The sequence below is a fragment of the Cheilinus undulatus genome, linkage group 20 (genome assembly GCF_018320785.1).
Source record: "Cheilinus undulatus linkage group 20, ASM1832078v1, whole genome shotgun sequence".
Lineage (NCBI taxonomy): Eukaryota > Metazoa > Chordata > Actinopteri > Labriformes > Labridae > Cheilinus > Cheilinus undulatus.
In genome coordinates, this window is record NC_054884.1 from 25,898,795 (window position 1) to 25,925,731 (window position 26,937).

At 38.2% G+C, this 26,937-nt stretch overlaps 1 protein-coding gene across 1 annotated transcript; it reads left to right on the plus strand.

Annotated features, from left to right (window-relative positions):
- Positions 1-3,226: 3,226 nt before the first annotated feature.
- On the plus strand, positions 3,227-26,226 carry si:zfos-911d5.4. Its single transcript, XM_041815043.1, has 7 exons — positions 3,227-3,390; positions 4,800-4,921; positions 5,963-6,063; positions 6,959-7,107; positions 7,912-8,140; positions 9,662-9,882; positions 25,320-26,226. The coding sequence occupies exons 2-7, from the start codon at positions 4,812-4,814 to the stop codon at positions 25,485-25,487; spliced, it is 978 nt and encodes a 325-aa protein (XP_041670977.1). The 5' UTR covers positions 3,227-3,390; positions 4,800-4,811; the 3' UTR covers positions 25,488-26,226.
- Positions 26,227-26,937: the final 711 nt, after the last annotated feature.

Genomic DNA, 26,937 nt, shown 5'->3' on the forward strand with positions numbered 1-26,937 from the left:
GAAGACAATAACATGGCTCTTACAGCAGCAGAAATAAGGATCAAAGACTACTTATGCAGCCTTAAGGAGCATAAAATGTGCTCAGGGTACAGTATGTGTGAGACAAACATGCACTCATGGCAATGTTTGACACCATAAACTCAGCCAGATATGAGACAGATTATGAATTTGATATTAACTCCTCCTGAAAAAGGCCAAACTAGGAGCACAGAGCACATCTAATATATAAACTGGCTGTCCATATACACAAATCATTTGCAAGTTCCAATACAAAATGATTATATGTGTTGATACGCGGAGCCCAGAGATGAAACTGATTGGAAATGTGTGATGAGGAGGTGATTGCAGACAATATTACACTGCACAAAGAAGCTTTTGTTCCTGAATTCCTGCAGCAGTTCAGCCAGTATTGCCTCTGCTTTAATTTAATATCTATTTATTTTACTCCATTGTGTGGGTTTTATTGAGGTTGCGCCTGCTTTATCGCCCTGATCTCACCCAGAAGTGAAGGTCAGGGGAGGCAGAGTGCCTCTGTTTATTGGCTTCCATTGAGCCCATATGAGCTGATTTGGCTATCCGCTCCTGATATTAAGTTCTTTCACAGTTTTTTGTGCTATCCGGATATTGTTTATCACCACATTGAGATATTCAGTGTATTTACTACTGAATTAAATATTCTTCATCACTTTTGTAATATCCTTTCTGTATAGGCTCATGCAGGATGTGAAAGTCCTGTTTGAGCTTAAAGTTCTCAGCTGAATATCCACAAGTTCAGTGGGAAAATCATGATATGTTACATGGGGCTCCATGTAAATACAACCCCAATTCCACAGAAGTTGGGGCACTGTGTAAAATGTAAATAAAAAACAGGATGCAATGATTTGCAGACCTAATAAACCCATATTTTGTTCACAGTAGAACATTAAGAACATGTCAGATGTTGAAACTGAGACATTTTAACATTTCAAGAAGAATATTACTCCATTTTGAAATTGATGGCAACAGCACATTTAAAAAAGTAGGGATGGGGCAACAGAAGACTCGAAAACTAAGTGGTATTAATGAAAGAGCCATGTTTACCATTGTGTGGCATCCCCAGGTTTGGGAAAGGAATGTTGCCCCATTCTTGTCTGATATAGGATTCTAGCTGCTAAACAATCCTGGGCCTTCTTTGCCAGATTTGGTGAAAGCTCTGGGCAGCAGGCCGGCCATTTTAGCACCCGGACTCTCCTGCTGCAGAGCCATACTGTTGTGATGGATATGGTTGCTGGTTTAGCAGGTTGCTCTGAAACCTCCATATGCTTTTTAGCATTGATAGCACCTTTTTACATGTGTAAGCTGCCCACACCATAGGCACGAATGTGACCCAATACCATCAGAGATGCAGGCTTCTGAACTGCACACTTACAACAAGCAGAGTGGTCCTGCTTCTCTTTAGTCTGCAGGACTTGGTTGTCCATCACTGGAAAAAAAACAAAACAAATTTTGATTAATCTGGCCACAGAACAGTTTTCCATTTTGCCTGAGTCAATTTTAAATGACCTTTGTCACAGAGAAAACAGTGGTATATCTGGATCATGTTCACATATGGCAACATATGGTGACAGACACTGATTTCTGGAAGTTTTCCTGTGGCCATACAGTGATTTCCAGTACAGAATCTGGCCTGTTTTCAAGCAGTGCTAACTTTGGGCCTGAAAATCACAGGCAATCAATGTTGAACTTCGGCCTTGCCCAGTGCACAAAGAGATTTCTCCAGATTCTCTGAATCTTTTTGATGATTTTATGTACTATAGACTGAGGAATATTCAGAGTCTTTGCAATTTTACATTGAGGTACATTTTAATGAAATTGTTCTGCAATTTTTAGAGAACATCTGCCGATCTTTACTTCTAATAGGGCCTACACTAAATGCTCCTTTTATACCCAGTCATGTTTCTGACCTGTTACCAATTCATCTAAGTAGTGGCAAAATGCTCCTCCAGGTGTTTTTCTACTTACTTTCCAGCCTTTTGTTGCCCTATCCTTTCTTTTTTGAGTTGTTAAATCCATCATATTCTAAACAGGCTAACATTTTAATGAAATGGTAAAATGTCTCAGTTTCAACATCTGATATGTAGTTTCTGTTCTATTTTGACCATCATCTGGGTCTATGAGATTTAGAAATTATTACCTCCGCCAGGAGGTTATGTGATCGGCAGGGTTTGTTAGTTTGTTAGCAACATAAATCAAAAAGTTAAGTACCGATTTTGATGAAATTTTCAGGAAATGTCAGAAATGGCATAAGGAAGAACTGAATAGATTTTGGGAGTGATCTGGATCGCCGTCTGGCTCCAGGAATTTTTTAAAGGATTCCTTACTGTTGGAAGATAGGGCTAATGGCGGAGAGTGCTTTTCTAGTTGCATTTTGTTTTTATTTTCATTTCACAACATGCCCCAACTTTTCTGGAATTGGGGCTGTATTTTTTCCTCCATCATCTACATGTTTGTTTATGTATTGCTCTTTTTTAAAAACAGATGCATCTCATCAGCTTCATGTAACATTGTCTTTCTCAGTCATATCTGAATGCATGGCTCTCTGGAATGGCACCAAATAAAGACATGGGACAATGGTTAAGAAGCAGTCACGATGCACTCTTTTTAACCAGCCTTTTGGTTCTATCACATGATCTTCATCAGCTATTGTAATATTTTTTTTCTTTGGAGAGATTTAGTAATGCCCTGACAACTGTGCAAACTCTAGATGCTGATTAAAATCACGTGATCTGATGTAAAGCTCCAGATCAGCTGCTTAAGGGATCTCTTTGTAGAATATTTTCTCAGCTGGAGAGAAAAAAATCCCCAGAAAGCTCCAGTCTTCATCACAGTAAGTGCTTTATGATATTAATGTACATTACTGACATTTAGGCCCACTTTAGTAACATTTTAATTAAATGATTTACACATATACTTGTAGTAATGGAGTATTTTCCCACAGTAGTTTAAAGTAGTTCTTCCACCTGGTTGTGTAGGAAATAAAGCTTGGCAGGTTTCAGTCCAAAGCGTCACGAAAGCATCACATGGAAATAGTCATAATAGTTCCCGAAATGCATCATGTAAACACTGCAGGAGAGATTGAGTGACATGCCATGACGTCATGTGTCTGTGGGCGAAATTTGATGCTGCAGGTGGTGCACGTGGTCTGTTGTTTACCTCTTCCAGGAACGTTGGAGACGCTGCCGAGGAGGAGAAGGGGAGAAGGAGGGGGCGGTCAAATTGTGAAACAGCGTTCTGTATAGGGTTACATTACTCAGCATTTGTAAAGAGCCATGAACGCGGAGAAAATGTCGAGCTGAATTCCCTCGTTTTCCTCTTGAAAAACCTCTTCAAACACAGCGCGAGACTTCAACGGTACGTGTTGTTTTTGTTTCAGAGCTCGTTGGAGTTCAGCAGGCTGTGTTTTTCTTTTGCTCTTTGTTCTCTTCCCTGGGTCCTGAAGTTCAAGCTCAAGCGTTCAAGTGTTGTCAACAAAGCTTTAAAGGCTGAATGTGGCAGTCAGCATGCTTTCAGGGGGGTTCAGAGCATAGCAACAAGACCAAAGTAGCAAAAACCTGTTTTTACAGCGAAATTATGTTGATAAAAGTGGATTTAGATGTTTGATTAAGCTAAGTTTTGGGAAACGCGAGCTGGATTTGGATTGAAAAGCATGTTAATTGGAGCTAATAAAGGCAGTGACGGCATAATTTGGACAGTTTTTCAGTATTTCGAAGTATCTGGACATACACAATATGGACAAGAGTATTTGGCCGCCTGACCATTACACTACCAGGGACTGTAATGACACTGTATTCAAACCCATGTACTTTAATATAGAACCCCCCCCCCCCCCCTTTTTTTTTGCAGCTGTCATAGCCTCCTCTCTTCTTGGAAGGCTTTCCACAAGATTTTGGACTGTTTTTTTTTTTTGTGGGAATTTGTGCCCATTCATCAGTCAGGCACTGGTGTTTGACAAGAAGGCCTGACTTGCTGTCTTCCTTCCAGTTGATCCCAAAGGTGCTCTGTGGGGTTGAAGTCAGGACTCTGTGCAGGCCTGTCAAGTTCTTCCAAACCACACCAAGAAAAGGGCCTTGCTCAGACTGTTGCCAAAAAGTTGGAAGCATAGCATTGTCAAAAATGTCTCGGTATGCTGAAGCATTAATATTGCTCTTCACTAGAGAAAAGAGTTCCAGCCTAGACCCTGAAAAACAGCCCCATACCATTATCCCTCTTTCACCAACTTCACAGTTGGCACAGTGCAGTCAGGAAGGTAATATTCTCCCAGCATCCACCAAACTCAGAGTGGCTCATCTGACTGCCAAACAGAGGAGCATGATTCATCAGTCCACAGAATGCGTTTCCACTGCTCCAGTCCAGTGTCGGTGTGCTTTACACCACTCCATCCAATGCTTGGCATTGACTCAGTGATGTGAGGCTTGCATTCAGCTGCTCAGCCATGCAAACACATGCAGGAAGCTCCTGCTGCACAGCTTTTGTACTTACATTAATGCCAGTGGAAGTTCAGAACTCTTCAGCTATGGGATCAGCAGTGTTGGCGACATTTATGCACCATGCATGGTAGCAGTTGTTGACCCTGCACACAATGTGATTTATGTGGTCTTTCACTTCGTAGCTGAGTTGCTGTTGTTCCTACACGCTTCCACTGTTCCATTCACTGAAATCACAAAAGGCCAAATACTTCTGTCCACATAATGTACGTACATATCCCTCATGTGCTTTGTGTTTGTATTACTTCATGATCTACCCTGTTGTGTTTATACTAGCTAAAGCCTAGGATGCCTCAGCTTGGAAACCTGTTAATCCAGTTTCCTCTCAGCTCCAAACCTTCAGAACACACACCAACACCACAGACTCCAACACTCCCTGAGTTTTTACAACATGTTAGGTAAGTACTGCAATGTCTTAAAGCTGAATCATTCAATATGTTTTATTAGTAAACACTTAGTTGTGCCATTAGAGAGAGTTTGAATATCTTTATGCTGTTTTTCTCCCTAGAATATGCGATGAAACACAATGATGCTATATGTCCATCACTAAAATGTAAATAAATAGCCAGCATAAAAACTGAACACAATAAGACTGTCACTAAAGACTTTACAGTTTGGTACTATACTACTGAAAATCAAGCAATATCAATACCTGTTCTGATACCTCAGCAACAAAAATAGAAGTCTGAGGCACCCAATATTGGATCATTGCTTGTTTTTAATAACCTCCAAAAAATGAGTATGGTATTTCTGCTTCCTCCTATCGTCAGAAACAAGCTTTTTATGTTGATTGGTGTCTCTAAAATGCCTGTTGGTGTAAGTGTAAGTAAGCCTGGTTGTTTCACTCCACATGCCAGCCCTGTGATTGACAGGGTGTACCTGGCCATTTGCCCAGTGACAGCTAGAATCAGCTCTAGCCCCCCTCAACCCCAAACAGGATACGCACTATAAATAATGTATGATATAATGTAGCAGGTTTTGGTTAAATATGTGATTAAAGATCTGCAGTTTTACTTTTCAGTGCCATCTATCTATTATCTACACTGCTTGTCCTGATTGTAGTTGTCGGGCTCTTCTGCATTGGTGGAGAGGTGGGGCACACCCTGAACTACTCTCCAGTTAATCATAGGGCTGACATACAGATACTAAAAAGCATCCACACTCACACATATGGTCAATTTAGAGTCACCAATCAGTTTAATGAGCATGATTTTGGTCTGTGAGGGGAGGCTGGAGTACCCGGAGAGGACCCATGCATGCACAAGTAGAACATGCATAAAAGTTTGCAGCTATTTGCTAGTACTTTTGTTTTGTTTGACTTATGGAGGCATATGTTGTTTTAATGCTTTATTGCCCCAACTTGCAATGCCCAGCCATCTTGTCAGATCTTTAGATCAAGTCTTACCTTTACTTTTTATTTCTATGTATGTACACTGTAGGAAAACCACGGGGCTGAGGAAGGAAGACGTTTACTGCAACTTGCGTATCCCTGACCAATCAAAAACCCCCAGAGATGACATCAATATTGTTATTCTCACAGGTTGGTATCAAGTTATAGGGCATTCTGGATAAACTTGGATTTCATTTGAAGCTAGCAGTGAATGGTTCTGATAGGCCTTTTTTCACAGCAGACACTTCGAGTTTTACCATTTACAATGCATTTATTAAACTATTTCTGCTATCTTCATGTGTCCTGTCCATCAAGGAAAGGCGTATGTATATCTAACTAATGTCCTGACAGTACTCCTAAAATTTTCTAAAAAAAAAAAAAAAAAAAAATTAGGTCTGCCTCTGGTTGCCATGGAAATTTTTTTGAGTAGCCTGTTTACTTATACACCCCACCCTACTTACTTGGGTGATCTGGGGAAGCACAATATAACATAAAAATAACCCAAAAAGGAATGAGGGAGCAGATTTTGCTCCATTATCAATGATTGGACATATTCAACATTAGTGTACGAGTGGTAGTGAACAGTCATGCAGTAAGAGTTTGAACGGTTTCACTATATTATGTGTACTTTTCCTTTCTCTTCTTTACTTTGCGCCGGGACTGGCAAGAGAAATTGGGGTTGGAGTAGCAAGGAAAAGTTCTGCAATTTGCATTCTCTACATTGTAGCTCATCTCAGTAATGTTAGGAGACTTTTAAAATTTTTTTGCAATTATTAAAACAGCTTTTAAAAGCATCATGGTGTTATACATGTTTTGTTTTTTTATTTTGACACCTGAACCATCTTCCCTTCTTCTTACACTGTCTGTAATGCTGTTTTGTTTGGAGGTATTAAAAGTGAACGAAGTATGATGCATTTCCACATGTTTCTAAATTCTCAATCATTATTTTAGAGCCTTATGCTTTTCCTGTCTGGTTATTTAAAACACAGTTTTCTAATATGCTATTATTTGGACCAAAATCTTTGTTTCTTTTATTTTTTCTAAGGTCAGGGAGTTTTCTGCATAGATGTAAAATCCTGGAGAGGCACAGTATCTGCTGACAACCAAAACTGGCATGTGAAAGTGAAAGAAGAGGACCAAAACTTCACCAATACCAGCATCGAGCAGACTGAAGATCCCCTCAGAGTTGTCATGGTAGATAAAAACCCGTATTAAACTGACAAATGAAACACCAACATGAAAACCTAAATGTCAAACTGTCTGCCACACTCATGTCCAAGGTCTAATCGATTGTCCAACACATTGTTTTCATCCAAACTCCAGCCGGGTTAAGAGATTCTGATTCACCATAACAATTTATATGGAAATTTCAAACACTGCAGCCCAGCTTCCTAAACTTCATAAGTGCTCACTCTTCATTTGAAAGGATGTAATTATTTTCCTGGTGTTGTGTGTGGGGGTTAAAGCAGGCAGGTGCCTAAACACAGCTGTCACCTTATGTGCCTGCTTCTGTTTGGAGTCATTCATTTCCATCTCTATAGATGTTCATTTTCAACAGAAAGCTCCGCTGAAGAGTCTGATGGCAAACACAGACTGAATTATTCTAAAGTTCTGCTTGAATAGAAAAGATTAACTTCATTAATCAAACAAAGAAAATTCTGTTTGAGCATCTGATCCAGTTTGGAGTTATATGATATCTTAGACATTGAAAGTTGCATAAGGATATCAGCCTTCAAGCCCTTTTTTAATGTTTGTAGACAAATTTGTCTTAATTGTTTAAATGTTCTTAATTTATGTAATCTTTCAGATGATCAAACAAACTTAAATGATCACCTCTCTTTAATATGAATATGTTTTTTTTTTACTTTTCAAGAAGCTGTACTGGATATCAAATAGGAAAGCATGTCAGATTTCTGATGCTAGAGACACATTTTGATTAAATTGTTAAATTATTGACAGTAATGAAAATTATTGTTTTCCTTACTTCCTCCCGCCTAGACCAAGGCAGCTAACCTATGTGGCCATCTTAAGAGGAGTGGAGTTTCTGTGCGTCAAAGCCTCTTCTTCCCCAGAGTGATCTTCCTCTCTCCGGACTGTGAGCTTGATGAAGAGCTGAGGAAGAGGAGGGAGCTGGTCTCCCACAGCCAGATAGACGACTTCCTCAGGTCATTCAGGGAGGGCTACATGGCCTGGATTTCAGATGCACTCACTCCCTCATGGCTCTCTGGTGAGTCTCTTCTTAAAGTTAACTCCCTGATCCAGCTGATGACTGGGTCTCGAAAAAGACTGAGAAAGGTCATTATTTTATTTGTTTGGTTTTTAAGTTATTTGAACAAAAAAAAAACATGATGAAAAGTGCAATTAACTGTTCCACATATGCAGTTAGTTGCACCATACATGCTAAACTATAACACAAACAACAGCACTTAGCTTTCTGTTAGCTCTAAGCAAGTACATTAGCACTTCAGCTTCTATTATAACAACAGCCAAATAGCATCATCCACAGAAAAAAACAGCAACAAATCATTACAACAAATATATAACTAGAGGTTCTACATGTTAAAAGTCTATATTTCAAATGAAAATTGAGTCTAACCCCATTAGCAACTGTGCATTTGCTCATGAACTGATGAACTCAACTGTAACCGCCACCAACTCAAAACGATAAAATACTCATCGAGGTTTGTTTTGAGTAGGCATGAACAAAAAGTATCCACTGTGGATAGTTTAGTGCTGTCCTCATGTTGTTGATGGCTCTTCTTGTTCCTGAAATTACATTCACTCCTGCTGCAGATTTGCCAGAAAGCACCTGAGCAAGTACTTCTAGCTTTGGGGAGGTGAGATGGTGCTCTCGCCACCAGCCCAAACAGTCCATGCCGTCCTGCATGGTGATTCTGTGTTGAATACAGTTCTAATTCATCTAGGAATAAGCCACGGATAGATCTTCCCAGTCTTTGAAGTCCACTGCAACTTTCTGCTCGGCCAAGGCCCATCTTTCCCCGGCTGCTGCACCGGTATTTACATTGCTCTGCTGTCTGCAATCCTCCTGGTTTTTAGGGTCATTATTACCTGCATCGATGACCAACCCAGAACCCTTCATAGTTTCAGCATCTTTCAGTAGTGCTCTTGAGAAATGGCATCCTCATGAAGTCCCATGACCTTGAACTTTGTCCTCCAAAATTGAATTAGCTCATTCTTGAGTCAGTGTAGATTTGTGCTAAGTTTTAAGAAAACTTCTTGAGGCATTCACTAGAATGAATTAGATTGCAACCTGAAACATAAAGCTGGCACTAAGGATGGAGAAAAACTAATTTCTAATTCTTGGGTATTAAGCCTATCTGCAATAAAAATTATTTTTTCACAACTGTTTAAGTTAAAGACATGCTGCTTTTCAAGAAATTGAGTTGTTGTAGTCACACTTACACTAATGAATCTTAAGAAATCGAGCAGTCCTTGAATTTAAAAACTTTGAATTAGCAGACCATGATTCATAATTTACATGATTAAAATGTCACAGCCTCACAACGACTCTTTAAAAACACCCAAAGTGCCGAAAAAAATAAGATGAAAAAATTAAACAGTTGTATGTATCTTGCAGAATCATTCATGGGTTGAATCAGTTTTATTTGACAAGTCAAAATTATTTATCAAATGTAAAACTTCATTAAAATCCCAAGCTAAGGAGACTTTTGACTGTAATGTAATAAGGTCATCTTACTGTGTCTTTCTGTGTTTCCTTGTCCTGTAGGTCATCTGTCGTACAAGCAGATGGAGTCAGTGCGGGAGGTCCTGAGGGGGGTGGGGACGTGGGATCTGGTGCGGCTGCACTGTGGCGAGCAGCTGAAAGGAGACTACCAGGGCTGCCAGTTCATCGCTGTGGACCGACAGGAGACAGACATGCTCGAGTTTTCACGAGTCAAGACCCTGTCAGCTGATTATCTGTGGGCCCTGCTGGGACATGTTCCTCAGGTCAGTCCACTGCATCGCTCAAATGAGATCTGATGTCTGTGAACGAGGGCTGAGTGAAGCAGATGGCCAGCAGGTGGCAGTAGTACTTTAGGACTAAATCAGACAGCTGTCAGACATTTCTCTTTATAAGGTATGAGTGAGGCTCAAAATTACATTCAATTTACAGCTGTTTTAAAATATGAAGGGCCATGAAATATTATATGAAGTCATTGTGATACAAACTCAGAATCAATTCTAGAAATGTTCACTACATGTATTTTTTCACAACACCACGGAGAGCTCAGTCATTCTTTTCAAGCTAAGTACTGGTTTTAATTAATTTTTAGACTATGATAACTCAATTTTCCAACATTTTACAGTTCAAATAATGAAGAAAACAATTGTTTACATGCATGTACCATCATTCTGTCTACTCAGTCATTTCAGCGTACACTCTTTGTGTTAATTACAGCCTTTACTCTCCAGTTTTTATTGAGTTAAGTCATTTTGCCTGCCAGGAAAGCTCTCATTATCTCACTTAGTTGAATGAAGGGCTAACAAGTTCTTAAAAGCTTTATATGAGCTCATTCGGACTTCAGTTTATATTTTTTAATTGTAATTATCTATTTAATTGCATGGTAATGAATGTAATTGGTTAATGAGTGTCTCCGGGATATTGATGGCTTTTGTCATTGCTGCAGCCAAAAAAAAAAAAAGATTTTGCAGCTTGATTTTAAAAATTTGTGATGGAAATTGTAAAGTTTTGAGGAATTACTATTATCTGCATGATGTTGGTATTGGCTAGTGTTGTAGTCAAGACCGCCCTATCCAAGAACAGGACATGCCAAAGACCAGAGTTCACCAAGACCAAGACAAGACCAAGACTTTTGGGGATCGAGACCGAGTCGAGACCAAGACCAAGCCAAGATAAGACCAAGACCATGAAAATCAATTAAAAAAAAATCATCACTAGGTTTAAGAGTAAAATAGCACCCCCTCTTTGATTTAGTTTGATTTTAGTTAAATTTGATGGCAAAAACCAAGGTGTCTGCAGCTCTGTATTCAAAGCACAACATTGCAAAAATGTGTTATTTGTTGTTTTAGCAAGGGCTCATCCTTATTATCACATTAATGGCATTGAACAATAGCACATTAGTGGTGGTCTTGACCAGTCTTGATAAAAAATCTGAAGTCGGGCCAGTCTGAGACCCAGTCAAGACCAAGTAAAAATGCTCTTGATTCCAAGACAATGCCAAAACATTGAAAACCTGGTCTTGAGACGAGTCTCGAGACCAAAACCATTTTTGAGGACTTTTTGCAGCTTATAAAGGGAATTATTGGTATGGGCAGATGTGAAAGTTTTTTTGCGGATGATATTTTGGCAATAAAAACCTGCTATCAGCTGTAAGTTGTAGGCAGGACCAACAGACTTACCTGAGCTACAGTCTTTTTCTTTATTCATCATCATTCCTTATACTGTAAAGTGTGTTTTATTGATTCAAATTTGATCATCTGTTCATCCTAAAACTATAAATTGTGCGTTTTAAAATCTGAAGTTTTTGGTCTGAATTACATTTAAATATCGGTATTGATATCTGTATCGGCTAGAATTAATTTGTAAATATCGGTAAATCAGCAAAAATCTCATGTCATGCATCCCTACTTTACTTGTCAGTGTTATTAAAGGAGGAAGTGAATTTGATAAATTAGCTGCAACAGTTTTTAGACTATTAAACCAGTTCCAACAACAGTGACTGATCTGTTCTCTGTGCAAAATAGTAACTCTTGAAATTAACAGGTTATTGAAAAATTAAAGGTTGATTACAGGGCTGGGGGCCATTGTTGAAATTAAGAATCTAGTCAAAAATGTAATGCAAACTTTGCAGGTGTTGGTAGAATTTGTGTAATAGTTTCAATCATGGCAAAACTGTTCCCATAGTAAAATCCAAAGGATTAAGATTTAACCTGACAAGATTTAGTGACATTTTGACCCAGTGCCTTTGAATACACATATTTGTTTTAGCTGTTTCATTGGTGCTCAAGTGAGAAATGTTCAAATGAATGTCTATTAGATAAAGGTCAGAGCTCTATTTGTCGAGAAGCTCGACCCCTCGTCAGCACCCACCACAGATTTCACACCCACCCTCTGCACCCAAACACTCTGGACTTTCCTTACAGACTCCACTCAGGCTTCGTTCACCCACCCCCTCCCCTTGTCCTCCCCTTAACTTCCAGACTGTATGTACTCCTGCACCCCCCTCCCTTCGCCTCCAGCTGCTGTGTATTTGATACATGACCCAACAATCATTAGACAGACTCCAGCGGGCCCTTTCTCCAGCCTGAGGGGACACCCACACAGCCACAACAAAATATATTATTTTTCAAAGAAATAGCTGTAAAACGGAGACAGAAAGAGGTGAACCTGCTCCCCTCAGTTAACAACGAAATGTACACATAAAGGGTAAATTTTAGGTTATGGTGTCAGTTATACTGAGTTAAGTATGCTCACATGCATTTGACATGTGATTCAGCTCTAAAATGAAATAAGCATATTGCACAACTAAAAACTTGGTCAATTAATGTATCATTCTCTGCCTTTAGTAGAATAGATCTTTGCTCTTGTGCAGCAGCTGCAAGGGGATGCTCGAGGGGGTGGCAAAGAAACATGATAGCTCCCTGGGGCATATTTTCAGAGCCCAGAAAAGCTGCATGCTTTTGATTTGTTACTTGTAAACACACGGAGGTAGAAGATCTGTGATATGACCCGACGATTCACTCAGGTATCCGTTTGGTTGTGGCACCAGAGCCGTCCACAAAGCCACCGCGGAGGCACTAGGTGTGTTTCCTGTGAGCTCAAGCTCAGTCGATTACCCTGCAGAGAATGGGATGTCTGCATGCACCCAAAGTGGGGAATGATTGAGTAGAGTGGCTGTAATTTATTAATTATGGTCTATATTCTTAGACCACGGTTCTGGCTTCATTCAATTTGTATGGATTGAGAGGATAATTACGTGTGTGCATTTGTGAGATTGTGTGCATGTGTGTATGTCTGTTATGGATGGAGATCTATTCATGCCATAATTTCAAGTGCAGGTTACTTATGTTGTTCATCTTCTTGTCTTGTCTTTTTCTGAAATTTGGCTGTCTCATGAAGTCTGTGCCAGTTTATATAATGAGGTTTATTCAGGAGGAGCAGAAGCAGAGCCCAGCATATAGAGTGACGACTAATTGCATAGCTGAGAACAACAATGGCGTTCCTTCCACTGAAACATGACTACACCAGCCTGCCAGCTGATTAATAGAAGCAAAGAAAACCCTTCAAATTCACAAACAAATAATCAGACCTCAGTCACTGTAGATGCGTCTCATCTCTCTGACTGGCTACAGCTTGTTAATTTAACTCCGTGCAGACATTCCTCTCTCTTTGGCCATCTCCCAGGTTGCACGCGTCACAGGCCCGTAATGGACAAGGCTGGTGCGCCTGGTGCTTAGCGCAGAAAAAGGCAGTGAGGGGAGACATCAAGCGCTTTGTGGTGATAATGAATGGAGGCACACAAAAGGGCAGGAGCTGGCCATTTACAAAGCCTGCAAATTCGGCTGCCTAAATAGATAATACGGGCAGACGCTGTGGCTTTTTGGCCTCTTTTTATGTAGAGAAGAAAGAATTAAGCCATTCAAAGAAAATACATGCAGGAGGACCCATTACTTTGTATTCTAAATCAACTTGAATAACCCCTTGAAATACTGAAGTATCATATGTCAATGTTTTTAAATTCATTTTGGGGTGAAAAAAATTATTCAAGTTCTGTTTTATCTCAGATGAACTGGAATTTCAACAAATGACCAAAATGAAAGAAAATAGAGTCAGCAAAAAGTGTACTTAACAAGTGTATTTGTAAAATTTCTCATTAGACTTCCTATAATCCACATTTCTTTTTACTTTACCTAGACCAGACCTAGGCCCTAGGACCAGATTATTTTGCCTTTTATATCTTGAAAAAAGATATTTATTTGGACTTGAAGGAGAATGTGGCTTATAATAAGTGACATATAAGATTTAAGTTTTACAGCAAACATGGGAACATTCAACATTTCAAACATTTTTTACTTCAGAGTTTCTTGTCATTCCGGCTCATCCGAACTAAACTTGCTGAACAGATGATTTCTGTCCTGTTGACGAGTTTCAAGAAAAGTTTTCTGAGAAATTTCCCAGAAAGAAAGTTCTATTAGTTGCCCACCATTCTGCAACGAAAATGAAAACTGTGGGGAAATTACCAGGATGTTCAGATTTCTGTAATTGCAGTGTCGCTCTTGAAAAGGAAACTGGAATTGGAAATAATTTGCACCCAAGTGTGTGTAGGAAGCTACAGAGGAAAGCTAACCAATGCAATTACAGATGAGAAGAGTGCTGCAGAATCACAAGTGTCGGTAATGAACTAGTGAAGACACCAGCACTTATACAGTGGAAGGCAGTGATAAAAGCTGCCTTGTAATAGCGTGTGATTAAACTTGGTAAAAATCTATTTTTTCACTCGAGCGCTAAGCTGCTGTGGAGAGTCCCGTGGAGAGATTCAGCATCCGTCAATTTGAGGATGACTCAATGTGTTTCCTCCAAATTCATCACCCAGCATGCAACGGCAGTCACTGTTAAGGGCTCTTCACAAGCTCTTTTGTTAATTTAGTTAAACATCAACCCGTAGAGTTCATGTTTTACACATTCGTACTTAACATGGGGGGAGATTGAGTTTCAGTACATGTGAATACATGTTTAAAATAAAGCCCCAAGCCATTAATATTCATTAGAAAATAATTTCTTTGAATGTGGAATGAGCTAACAACACCCACTGTAGGTTATACTCTGTGATTATACAAATGCTTTATTGTGCACTTCGTTCTTCATTAACAGCTGAATAAATCACAGAAAAGATCAAGCTTATAGGCTCAATTAAAAATGCTATTTATGGAAAAAAATCAAACTAAACATGCAAGACACCAATCAGTTTAATGCACTCTTTTCAAATGTGAAGCTTCTGGGATTTTTTTAAAGGATTTAATGTGCAAGAAAGTTTACAAAATCCTTAATAATTTGCATTTTTACTTTTTTAAAAAAAAATCAGAATAAACCGTTTTAATAACAGACTTTTGTGAGTTTATAACATTATTTAGAGCGGAGATTCTGTAGATGATGTGGCTGATAAAACCTGGATTAGTTACTATTTTCATATAAAATACCACGCTGCAAGCAAGTGTAGTTTTGTTAGTTCTTGTTAGGATGTGTCATTACACTTATTTCAACCCACATCTGACCAACAAGGTTAGATCAGTGGTTTTCTGGTGGGCCAGGACTCAAAATGGGTAGCAGGGCATTTTTCCAATGGGAAAAATTTAACAAAAAGTCTAAGAAGCACTTTTTAAACATATTTGTTTTGTTCTGTCTCTTTGTTCTATCACGTGTTATGTGTCATCTGAGCCCAAGTACCAGTTTTTTTCATGAAATAATCCTGATTATTTGAAAAATAACAGACGTTTGGGTAAAAATGCACAATAATGGATTTTTGCCAATTTTTGCCGATAGTGATGTTTAAAAGTAGTGCAGACCTAAAACTTCCAAGAGGATCTAGCTGCAGACCGCTATGGTAGGGCATTCTGCTGCAGACCTCTACAATGAGGCAGCCTCGACCATGGGAAGTGATGTACATTGCCTCAGCCGAATCAGAGTGACGTACTGAATGACGTATGATTTCCACTCGCTGTCAGAGGTTACAGTTTGTGACTATTTTTCACAATAACAGAATTTTATGAATAAGAATTGAAGATTTACTGAGGGGGATAAAATTAAATTTAACACACCACAAACTAAGGAAAACCCAAAGAGGGTTAGGCACCAGAACACTAAAGGTTATGGTTGGGAGGGAGGGTTAAATTAAATTTAACACACCACAAACTAAAGAAAAACCCAACAATGGTTTGTACATTCACTTCCTGCCCAGCAGTCGAGGTCGCCCCATTGTAGAGATCTGCAACAGGTGAGCCCAAAACATCCCACCATAGAGGTCTGCAGCTGGGTGCCTCTCAAAACTTTAGCCCTGAAACAATTTAAAGTTTGAAGATGAGCAAATCAACAAATTTGAGTCCTGAAAACACACTTTAAAGTATAAGGAATGATGATGAAAAAGGAAAAAGACTTCAGTTAAAGTGGGTCTGTTGGTCCAGGCTAAAACGTACTTATGTGTTTATACCACCTTTATTTACAGCTAAATTTCATAGCTTAGACATCGTTTGTAATTATTGGCAGAAAATGTTTTAATGTTGATCCTGGTATCATAAGGATGATGTAGCGCGTCCCTACATTCGGATTTTTCACAAGGAGGTGATGGTAGATCTTGAGGCCAGAACACTTGAGAACCACTGGTCTGTATAAAAATCGTATAACAAATTATAAAAAACAAAATTAGATATGCATTACTTGTAATGTGTACAATGTCTGCCCATAGGGCAAGCAAATTTTACCATTGTTTTTCATGAGGTAAGATGTAGTAACTAGATTATATTTTTACATCTTTTCATAATAAATTTCTAACAAATTGAGGATAATTTGGATTAAATAACTAAGGATATATTTTTAAAAGAGACAAATACACTTGCTTAGATTTGATGTATTTGTTTAATTTTCCCTGGTTTTTATGTTTGGCTGAAAGTATTTTGATGACATCAATTTGAGCCATGCGAATCTCTGGTATCAGTTTTTCCCATTTTCTGACATTTTACAGTCCCAATTATTACAGGTAATTAAGAAATGAATGGACAGATTAATCTATAATGAAATAAATTGTTAGTCACAGCCCTGATATCATCATATTGAAGCAATATGGCTCCACTAAAACTCAATAAAGGAGATCATTGAATTATTGCCCAGGCTTTTACAATGGTATATTTTATTCCAAGATCAGATGATATAGACTTCAATCAATGTTTGATACTCTGACGTCATCCAGTTTGGCATCAAATGCTGGATTTAGTATCTCTAACAAACTTTTCTTTGGTCTCAAGCCAAGATTTTAATTTTATCTCGGGAAGCTCGTCTATTTGTGTTTTTGGATACAGGATATTACAGTGATCCCCGTAGTATAGGCAGAGAGATATGATCAATAGGGATTCATGAATAATGAAGTGGCCGAGTGGAGCAGAGACACTTAATTACAGCTTCAAAAGCCATTCTTGTTAATTGAGGAGAATAAAGGTGGAGAAGTGGACTCAGCGGCAACATTAGGGTTTTTTATATCTTACTCTTCCCTTTTAAATCACACAACGACGACTGTAAGAAGCAACAAGCGAATCATACTGTTTTCTAGTGATTCATTTTATTTGACATCTATTATCGTCATTTATGCAGTCCATTTCCTGTGACCACTTTTGAGCAGACTATCGTTCTTTTAATGTGAAGGGTAATACGCTACATGTCCAGACGGTGCGTATGCAGCAGATCCAGTTCATAATTGACAGCCCTGCCATCTGTTACAGTTATGTGAAATTATGGATAAACTGGTTAACAGACACTTTGGCCCATTGTCTGTTGTTTTGATAATCACCCTTAATAACGGACGGCATCAATATGGTCTTTAAACCTGATTTGGGAGTTAATGGAGTCAGATGGGGGCAGTCGGTGTATGCTCTGGGGGGTAATGCTGTTAGAGATGTTTGTAAAGAGCAAATTAAATCAGTCATAGATTGTGCCCTCTCAAGTCAGCCAGACAACCAGACCCATTGAGGAGGAAAAAAAAGGAGGGGGATTCATATTTTAAACCGCTTGCAGAAAATGCACTTATGTGGATGGAAATAAAGTCCGGGATGGGTGAATACATGTAAATGGTTATTGCGGCGAGTCTAATGGCTTCCTGTTAGCAGAGGGAGGTTGGTTAGAGGCAGAGATGCAGCTATTCAGAAATTTACCAGTCATCTTTAACGTTCATGACTCGAGACAAATGTAGTTACAAACATAGACAATAATGCTACCCAAGCAGAGTTGAGGTATGTTAATAAAGGATTAACATCTGGGCTGCACAGGAGGATTTAAAGCAGGAAGTATCGTAGTCGCTCTTCAGACAAGCAGATTTGTGAGTTGTTTCATTTGTATGTCAACTTAAAATTATCCTTATAACACAGTAAAAAAATCTGTTAATATTTCATAAGACCTTGCCTCTACTTGGACAGCAGTAAGGAGTGCAAAGAATAGTTCTTTGTATTAATCCATCCTTCATAAACAGAAGAAATTCAGTGTATTAACTGGCCAATGTGATAATGAGGGAGTGGCTCATCTCTATTAAGAAAAGTTTACCAATGAAGAACCTTGTAATGATTTTAGTTGTCAAATTTCAAAGATTGATCACTCATTTTATTCCCAGTCGACTAATAAGATAGAAGCTTTATGTACAAAGCCATACAAAATGATGGTATACATTGTGGTGTGATGCAGGGTGATACATTACTGTATAATACAATCCAATATGATACGATGTATGATAATACATGGTACATTGATGCTAAACTATACAACACTTTACATAGAAAATAACATGCACTTTGTCACTCCATGCAAGCAATATTCTCTGATATGATATGATATGATATGATATGATATATGACAAAATACAGTAAGATACGATAGACGAGGAAAGGACAGGATGGGATAAGATATGACAATGATATCACAGCATACAGTCTGATATGATTTGATACAATATAATAGGATGCGATGCAGTGTGATACGATATGGTACTATACATTTATACAATATAGTAAGAAAAGATAGGATAAAATATGATATATGATATGACAGGATACAACCTTTTACTATTTAATATGACACGATTCAAGTTGATGCAAAATAATTTGATATGATTCAATAGGATACAAGCTGGACATGTCTTTAAGGTTTAAACAAAACATATACCCTGCCATTTATTATACATAGATTATACTCATTCTTCACCAATAAAGATGACACACTTGACATGTACAATGTTTTTCAAATTTTTTTTGTAACAGCCATATTTAAATTGCTGGTGCCCATAGTTTGGCATAGCTGTCTGGGAAGGATGTTTATTTATTACTCAATTTACAGACCGTGAAATTTTTTTTTTGTTTCAGGGATCATTTCCTTATTTTCAGTAAACAAAATGTACTTACTTTGCACCTTAGCTGAGCTTTTAAACCTAGATGTGAGAAAATGAAATGGCATGAATGGTATCAACAGTCTGATATTGATTTTAGCAGATATTAGCTTGCTAGGTAAATAATCAATATTTACAACAGTTGATTTGGCCTTAAAAATCTGCCTATATGAGCTGTAAATAATGGCCATATGAACAAGTAAGTTAGTGGAGTTTGAAGCTGGACCAACAGACCTACATCAGCTGAAGTCTTTTCTTTGTCACCATCATTCCTTACACTTTAAAATGTGTTTAAAGGATTGAAATTTGTTCATTTGTCCATTCTCAAACATTCGATTCTGTGTTTTAAGGACCTGAAGTTTTTGGACAGAACTACATTTAAATATTGGTATTGATATACAATATTGGCTTAAATAATTTTGTAAATATTACCATATCAAGTAAGTAAATCAATCTGACCAAATGTTTTATAAGCAGAAGAAAGTCTCTGCTTTTGCCTCTTTTTTTTTGACACAGCTGAAATAGTGGTATTTAATAGTGTTTTAAAGTAAATCTGCCCTCTGTTTATATTTTCAGAGAATATAAATAGTGTTACATTATTCTTTACATTTTTAATGAATATAAACATCTTTTGTTGTTTAATCCAACCACATTAAACCCAAACAAGAAAGAAATAGTAATTTTCTTGAATTTTAAAGCTTACTTCAACAGTTTAAGTTGGATAAATATTTTAAATCCAACGATTTACTCCCTGAATCAGCAGGTTGTTGATTCATTTTCCAAGTGAGCCAAACCACACAGTGTCTACCTAATTGCCTCATTAGACCCGGACGCAGTCACACCAAACGTCTTTTGGTTCGATTGAATCACATTTGGCTTGTTTACAAAGATGTTTGGAGCGCCAGAGGTGTGTTACTCAGTGTCTGCAGAGACACGGCGTGGAACAAAGAGCCCGTCGTCTGAAGCTGGTGTGGCGTTACGCTCACTCAGAGTTCACCTGAAACACTGCACCCATGGCTCCAGGTAACAGCCCCTTTCTGACTGATACCCCACCGGGATTCTTTGACTTTATCAGGGGGAAGAATCTGAACTTTGTCAATGGCAATACACACAGGTGGTGACACGTCCATACTCAATTACACATCATGTTTGTCAGACATGTCAGAGCTTAAACTACATATAATCACATTTATACACCGACAAATGAGTGTATATGAGAGCAAGAATGATCACGACAGCAAACAGGAAGAGAATCTGTGTCACTTAAGTCCCTACAGGTAGAAGATAAGGAAACAAGTGAGATAAAGATCAGCTTTTTCAAAGAAGAGTCGTTTCTCTATAAAATGAGCCATCGTCTTGAGTTTAAGAGGTTAAAAGGCCAACAGTGGACCAGAGGCAGAATTTATGACTATTAGCAGACGGTAAATAAGGAGTAGCAGAGTTTGTATGGTTGAAATGTGAGCTGTGATGTCATTCACACAACTCCCCTGACATAGAAAGTGAGAGGTAGATCGGTGGTAGACACGGTTAGGTGAGCTTACAGCCCTTTGTGTGACACCCAACCTTAGCCCCAAGGGTCCTGTCCTAGCTTAGCTACGAAGTGGTACACAGACATTCAGGATTAGTCTCACACTTGTAGACTTTTCATAGATGAAGATGAGGCGTTATTCAACCAGCTTTGATTGTCTCTACATCTTAGTTTATCTTACAATAAAGGAAGCAGATTGCACTCAGAGAGACATTGTTTTTTTTTAACATCAGTAGCTCTTGTATACTTTGTTCTTCTTCTGTAATTTAGATACATTAGACACTTGCCTCAAGTGGTTAACAAGCAGTGACAGATCCAGGAGCTGACACAACACCTGGCAGGCAGGCTGTCTAGACCACACAAAACTCCTTTCTTTGAGTTTATGCCAACAACACAAATCCTAACTGTATGTTAAAACACAACTCATATCTGTGGAAGCCCAGTACACTTGTTCTGGCTTTTTTGGGTTCAAAAATACAGTAATTTTCTTCAGTTTTATATTTGGAAAATGTCTGCAGTTTAATAAAAATAGCACTCCATACGGTGTGTTCACATCACAGTGAACCAGCATGTTGGTGTCATGGATGAATCTGCATAATGAGTGAGAAAAGCTGTTAATAGTGGCTTTCCTGGTTCATGCTCCAAGCAATTACAAAGCATTCTGGGATTGCATGTGCAACCTAGGATGGGCACTTCAAACAGCTTCTCCCTCAATATGAGAGGCTCGTCGATGAAACCTAAACACCTGTTTACTATTTAGTAAAAACATCTTATGGTGTGTTTTTTAAAAGATTTATTTTTGAGCTTTTTATGTCTTTATTGACGGTGCAAAGGGGGATGAGACACGTGAGAAAGTGCTACAGGCCAGGCCAGGCCATCCACGTACATGGGGTGCACCTTAATCCACTAGGCCCCCAGAGTGGCATTTTTAATGAGCAGAGTCCTTAATTCAAAGCAAGAAGTAAGCCAAGGAGGTTGGTGTGTTGGGATCTAAATTTGATCTCTTCTTGACCTGGAAATTCCTGGTAGGGCCACAGTGTTAACGAAGGTTGGGAGTATGGAGTTCTGCATTATGGAGGTGAACTTTGGCAATTGAACTCACAGCTGATGGCAGAGAATAAATGTGGTCCATCACAAGTGAGAAGCACAAAACGTGAATAAAATGAAAAACAACAGAAGTCCAGCCACCTGTTGCAGTTCCTTCTGCATTATGCAGCAATCTTTCATGTAACAATCTTCCAATCTTTACATAGCAGGCCATGACAGCCGTTGTAACAAGACACATCCCATTACAATAATATAATGAAGAATTTTGTTGGCTTTGTAGCTGCTAGAAATATTTTAGGTAGTAGAGATCCTCAACTTAAAAAAAGTATATAGCACTGGAGTAGTCATTTGTAATTAATGTTGACATTTCAGTGCAAACAATTCTATTGTAGCTTTAAAATTAGTTAAAAAGATTTTCATGTTACAAAAATATTAAACTTTGATATTAGGAAATCATCTGTTATCAAAATTAGAAGTCCTAGGCACCCAATAATGGTCATTATCTTGTTTGTAATTGGCAAAAATTGCAGGTGAATTCCTACAGAAACTAAATTGCACAATGCGTTGGCATTGTGCAATTTAAAAAGCTGTTAGGTGTTTAAATTGTAAAAAAAGTTGTGTTTCTCTCTTCAACGCGCCTTTCTTATGAACAGGTGTACATTTTTTAAGATCTGACATGTTTCCATTCAGACTATCAGCGTTACTTGTGAAGGGATTAAGCACCAGGATTTGTGCATTAATTTTCATGACTCACATTAATCAAATGCTTTATTGTCTGTTTCAGTACAATTCTTTAAGCCTCTGCAAAATCTCCTTGCAGCCAGAGGGATGTAAAATACATCCACCACTGCTTCTTGATGTCTCCTTTCAGTTTTAAAAAGTCGTAAACAGCTTGGTGGACAAGTTGAAATTCATCTGCACCTTGTGTTATCCAACATTTCACTTTTTACTGTTCTAATATTTCCTTTTCAATCCATAACAAATTACTTTTTTGGTAGTTTAGTTCAAGTCATAATCTTGAGTCTACCCAAAGTTCCTTATTTTCTTTTGAAATAAAAGCAGGTCTGTATCCAAACTAAGACAGTACAATAATCTGATATGAAGCAAAATCATTTTTAAATTTAAAAGAAATGTAACAAAAAGAAGATAAATCTTGATTAAACCCAGACATTCTGAGAACCTCACTTTCAAATCTATTTCACATTGCTGGTAAATCTATCGGGCATCTCATCTGTTAGAGCCAATGTGATGCTACACACAAGAATTTTAAATTCCCATTTGCCTTGCAAATTTAACTGGTGAAGTCTATTTTTAATATCATAAGTATCCAGTTTTTTAGGGCTGAAAGGTTATTTTAGGTTATTAGTTCTAAATGATCATATACAGCTGTGACTTATTTGGCCGACCATGCTGACAGAAGCTGAACGTACACTGCAGTTATAACTTATGTCACATGCTAACTCAAAGTTTATGTATATGAACAAGCTTGTTGTGTGCTTTTTGGTACAGAATTGCTTTGATCCAATTTTTTGGATTAATTTTCATACAAAAAAGATAATTATTTGAAATAAAAATGTGAATAAATAATTGCAGACCTGGATGTAGGTTCAGATTTCTGAGCTTTTTCTGCTATAAAATGTAATTTAGAGGATTGTGTAACCATGGTGGAGGTGATTGCTTTTTGTTTCACAGCTTTCCATGCCTCTTGTTTTATTGACTTAGCCATTTTTAAAAGCTTTTGATGGGTTAAAATACTATGTAGGTACTTTGTTTTGTTTGAATCTCACCACAAAGATGGACGGACTCATCTTTAGTTCCATTAAATGAGTCAGTAGTTGATTACTCACTCTTACCTTTGATTCTGATTTGTTAGAATAATCCTCTATGATGTCTTTGTGTTGGTTTTTGTGTCTCTCTGCCACCAGCTGTCATGAAGCTATTTTTTCATGCATCCCAAATTAATAGACACTCATTCTGAAGTGTCTGATGCTATTGTAATACAAGCCGTGTGGCATTCGGCCAAGGCTGCAATATAAGACACAATTGTTGCATTTTTTTTCCTCCTCTACGTGTTTTAATGCACAGTAATAAGTAAGTAAATGGTGGAAAGATGTGTGTCTGAAATCGAGGCGGCCTTTGTTGCAGATAATTAGGTTAGCGGCGAGAGCGTGCAGGTGCTGAGGGTGTGCTGTGTGCTCGTGTTGTGTTATCGACTTGCTCATATTCGCAGGCTGTCAGGGGTGTCGCACTTCCCATCAGCCCCCAAAGCTCACCAACCTCTTCACTATTAAAATGATCACTTTCAATAGCAGACAAAGGAAAGAGGGAACATATCTAGTGCAGGGTATTTTCCCCACCTCTAATGCTTATCTGCCTTTTGATGTCGGCGTAATAAAAGGCCTATTGGGCTTCCACAATGACCCGCAAAATGGACAAGAGCCGATATACTGGGCTCTGACTGTCGCTACCATTAACTAAAAGGCCCAGACATTATGGAGAGCCGGGGATGAAAGAACATGGAAAAAAAATAATAATTGAAAAATTGCCTAATGCTAAAGTGAAAGAAAATGGAACTGTGAAAAGGCACTGTAATATTCTGTTATCCCCTGTAAATGCAGCCAAACAAGAGATGCAGCCAGGCATTCTTTTTGAAATGGATGTGGTTCAATTACCTGCATGTCTAAATCTAGTTAAGGCTTCCATTGTGGGGCTCAAACATAACAAGCAGTTTTGATGCAGTGTTAAAGTGTATTATGCCCTACAACCTACATAACATCAAGAGAGGGATGACTCCATTCAGGATGTGGAGGGGAATTAAAACAGCTCACATTGAAAACAAGGTTAATTTAATTTTTAGTCGGATTCAGACTGACGTTTGGATCACTGTTGGATAAGGAGTTGCACAATTTCTGTGTGGTAAAAGGAAATGTGATAGTTATTTAGAGCCTATGTCTGTGGATGCCTTATTTCCTGTTTTACAATGTGAAACATTTGGCCTAACCAAAAACATAGAATGGCTTGGTATCACTGATAGATTGGTTGATTGGTTGATACGCTGGTTAAAAGAAATTGAATTGTTTGGTGTTAATTTTAATTCATTTTTCTTGTAAAATACTAAGCTGGCTTTTGTCTGTGGATTGCAAAGAAAAGAACTTTGGAGTCATGTAAAATAGTTTTTTTTAATTGCCAATACAATAAACAGCCATTTTAACCAGATTATGTGAGCAGAGACACAGGTCTTCCTCTATTTAAGAACATAAAAATGTGAAGTTATGTGCAAAAACTGAAAGTTATCCATTAAAATAATGTTCTTTTGATATTAAAATGTGTCCATAATATGTTAAAATTTGTGTTAAAGCAACCAAAGTTGTCTTTTAGCTTAAAATAATCAGGGTTGAATTTTCTGGCTCACAGGTGTACCTCAAATCTTTTATTTGGTTAACTCATTTCATCTCTATACTGCTTATAATTAAATTATTCTGGCAGGTTTTTAGTCAATTAGGATATTGACTGAGCTATAACCTGTACATGTAGATGTCAAAGGTGAAAGTCATGATTGACCGCTGTGCTCCAGCCACTCAGGAGATCTCAGTCAGGGTCAGACCCCAACAAAAGTATGAAATATTCAAGAGTAGCAACTATATGTTCAGTTACTCTGACTTTTACCTTTATAATCAAATACTTTATGTTCCTTTTTCTGTCCCTTTCTGCAGGTAACTGTTAAAATGTACAAACGTGGCTCTCAGGGCTGGCTGGGTAAAACTCTCAACGCCACCACCACCATCCCCTCCAACACCTCTGTGATCTTCAGGGTCAGCGGGGAGGACACAGACGCCAAAATCCCAGCAAGCAGCATTCAAAGTATCACACTTAGCATATAAGAAGAAAGCCAAATAGTTTCATACTTTTGATACATGTTTTTAAAATGATGCGACCTTTAAATTCATGATAAATAGTATCAAAATGTGCTAAAGCTGCAAGAGGACTTCAGATCTCTGGTCATAGTAAAAAAAGAAACTGCCAAAAGTGAGAAAAAGAGCATCAGATTCACAGATCAACTAATAATGTCGGAACAGAAGTTTCTTTAACCAGCTGACAGCAGAGATGACACTTTCTAAATTGGACGTTTGCAGTATTTTTGTGCTGAAGTGTTGGCAACTTATTGGTGCAATTTGGACAGTTAACAGGAGTTTCCCTGAAATATTTTTTTGCCTAGCATTTATGTTTTTGTTTTTTACTAGGAAGGTTAAATGCTGGTGTCATGACAGCCCTAATGCACAAACATAAAGAACCAACCCATATTCACAAAGTGCCTCTGACTATGCAGTGTAAGATTGTCTATACATACGTACTTTTTTGATATTGTGTTTTATTAAAATGAAATAATGTTAATGAGTGACAGGATTGTAAAGAACCAAAACTTTAAAAAATATCACATCTTTTTAAAAAAAGCAGGTAAAAAGAAAATAGAATAGCATTTCCCCTGTGATTTAATTAAAGAAGTGAAACTTCCATATATTCTCAATTCATCTCATACAAAGTTAAATATTTCAAGACTTTCTTGTCTAAATTTTGATGATTACAGCGTACAGCTCACAGAAATTAAAAATCCACTATCTCAAAAATATAAGAATATCACCAAAAATAAAGGATTTATAATACAGAAATGCTGGCCTTCTGGAAAATTATTCATGGAGTTATGGAGCATGGAGCCAATCAGTCTGTGGCACTGCTGGGGTGTTATGAAGCCCAGCTTGCTCTGATAGCAGCCTTCAGCTATGTATTGCCGAGTATAGTGTCTCTCATCTTCCTCTTGACAGTTCCCTGGAGTTTCTCTATGGGGTTCAGGTCAGACCAGTTGACTGGCCAGTCAAATACAGTAACACCATGGTCAGCAAACCAGTTCCTGGTAGTTTTGGCTTCACTGTGGGCAGGTGCCAAAAATAGTCTAAAGCACAGTGGACCAACAGCAGCAGATGGCACAGGACCACAAACCGTAACTGACTGTGGAAACTGAAACACTGGACTTCAAGCACTTTGGATTCTGTGCCTCTCCAATCTTCCCCCAGACTCTGGGACCTAGATTTTCCAAATGAAATTAAACATTTAGTTTCATCTGAAAATGGGACTTTGGGTCACAGAGCAATGGTACAGCTCTTTCTGTCTGTTTCTATTTCTGTAGCTCAGGTGAGAAGCTTATAACATCTGTGGTTAAGGATTGGCGTGGCAACACAACACTTGTAGTCCGTTTCCTGGACACATCTGAGTGTGGTGGCTCTTGATCCACTGATTCCAGCCACAGTCAACTCTTCGCGAAGCTCCCCTAAATTC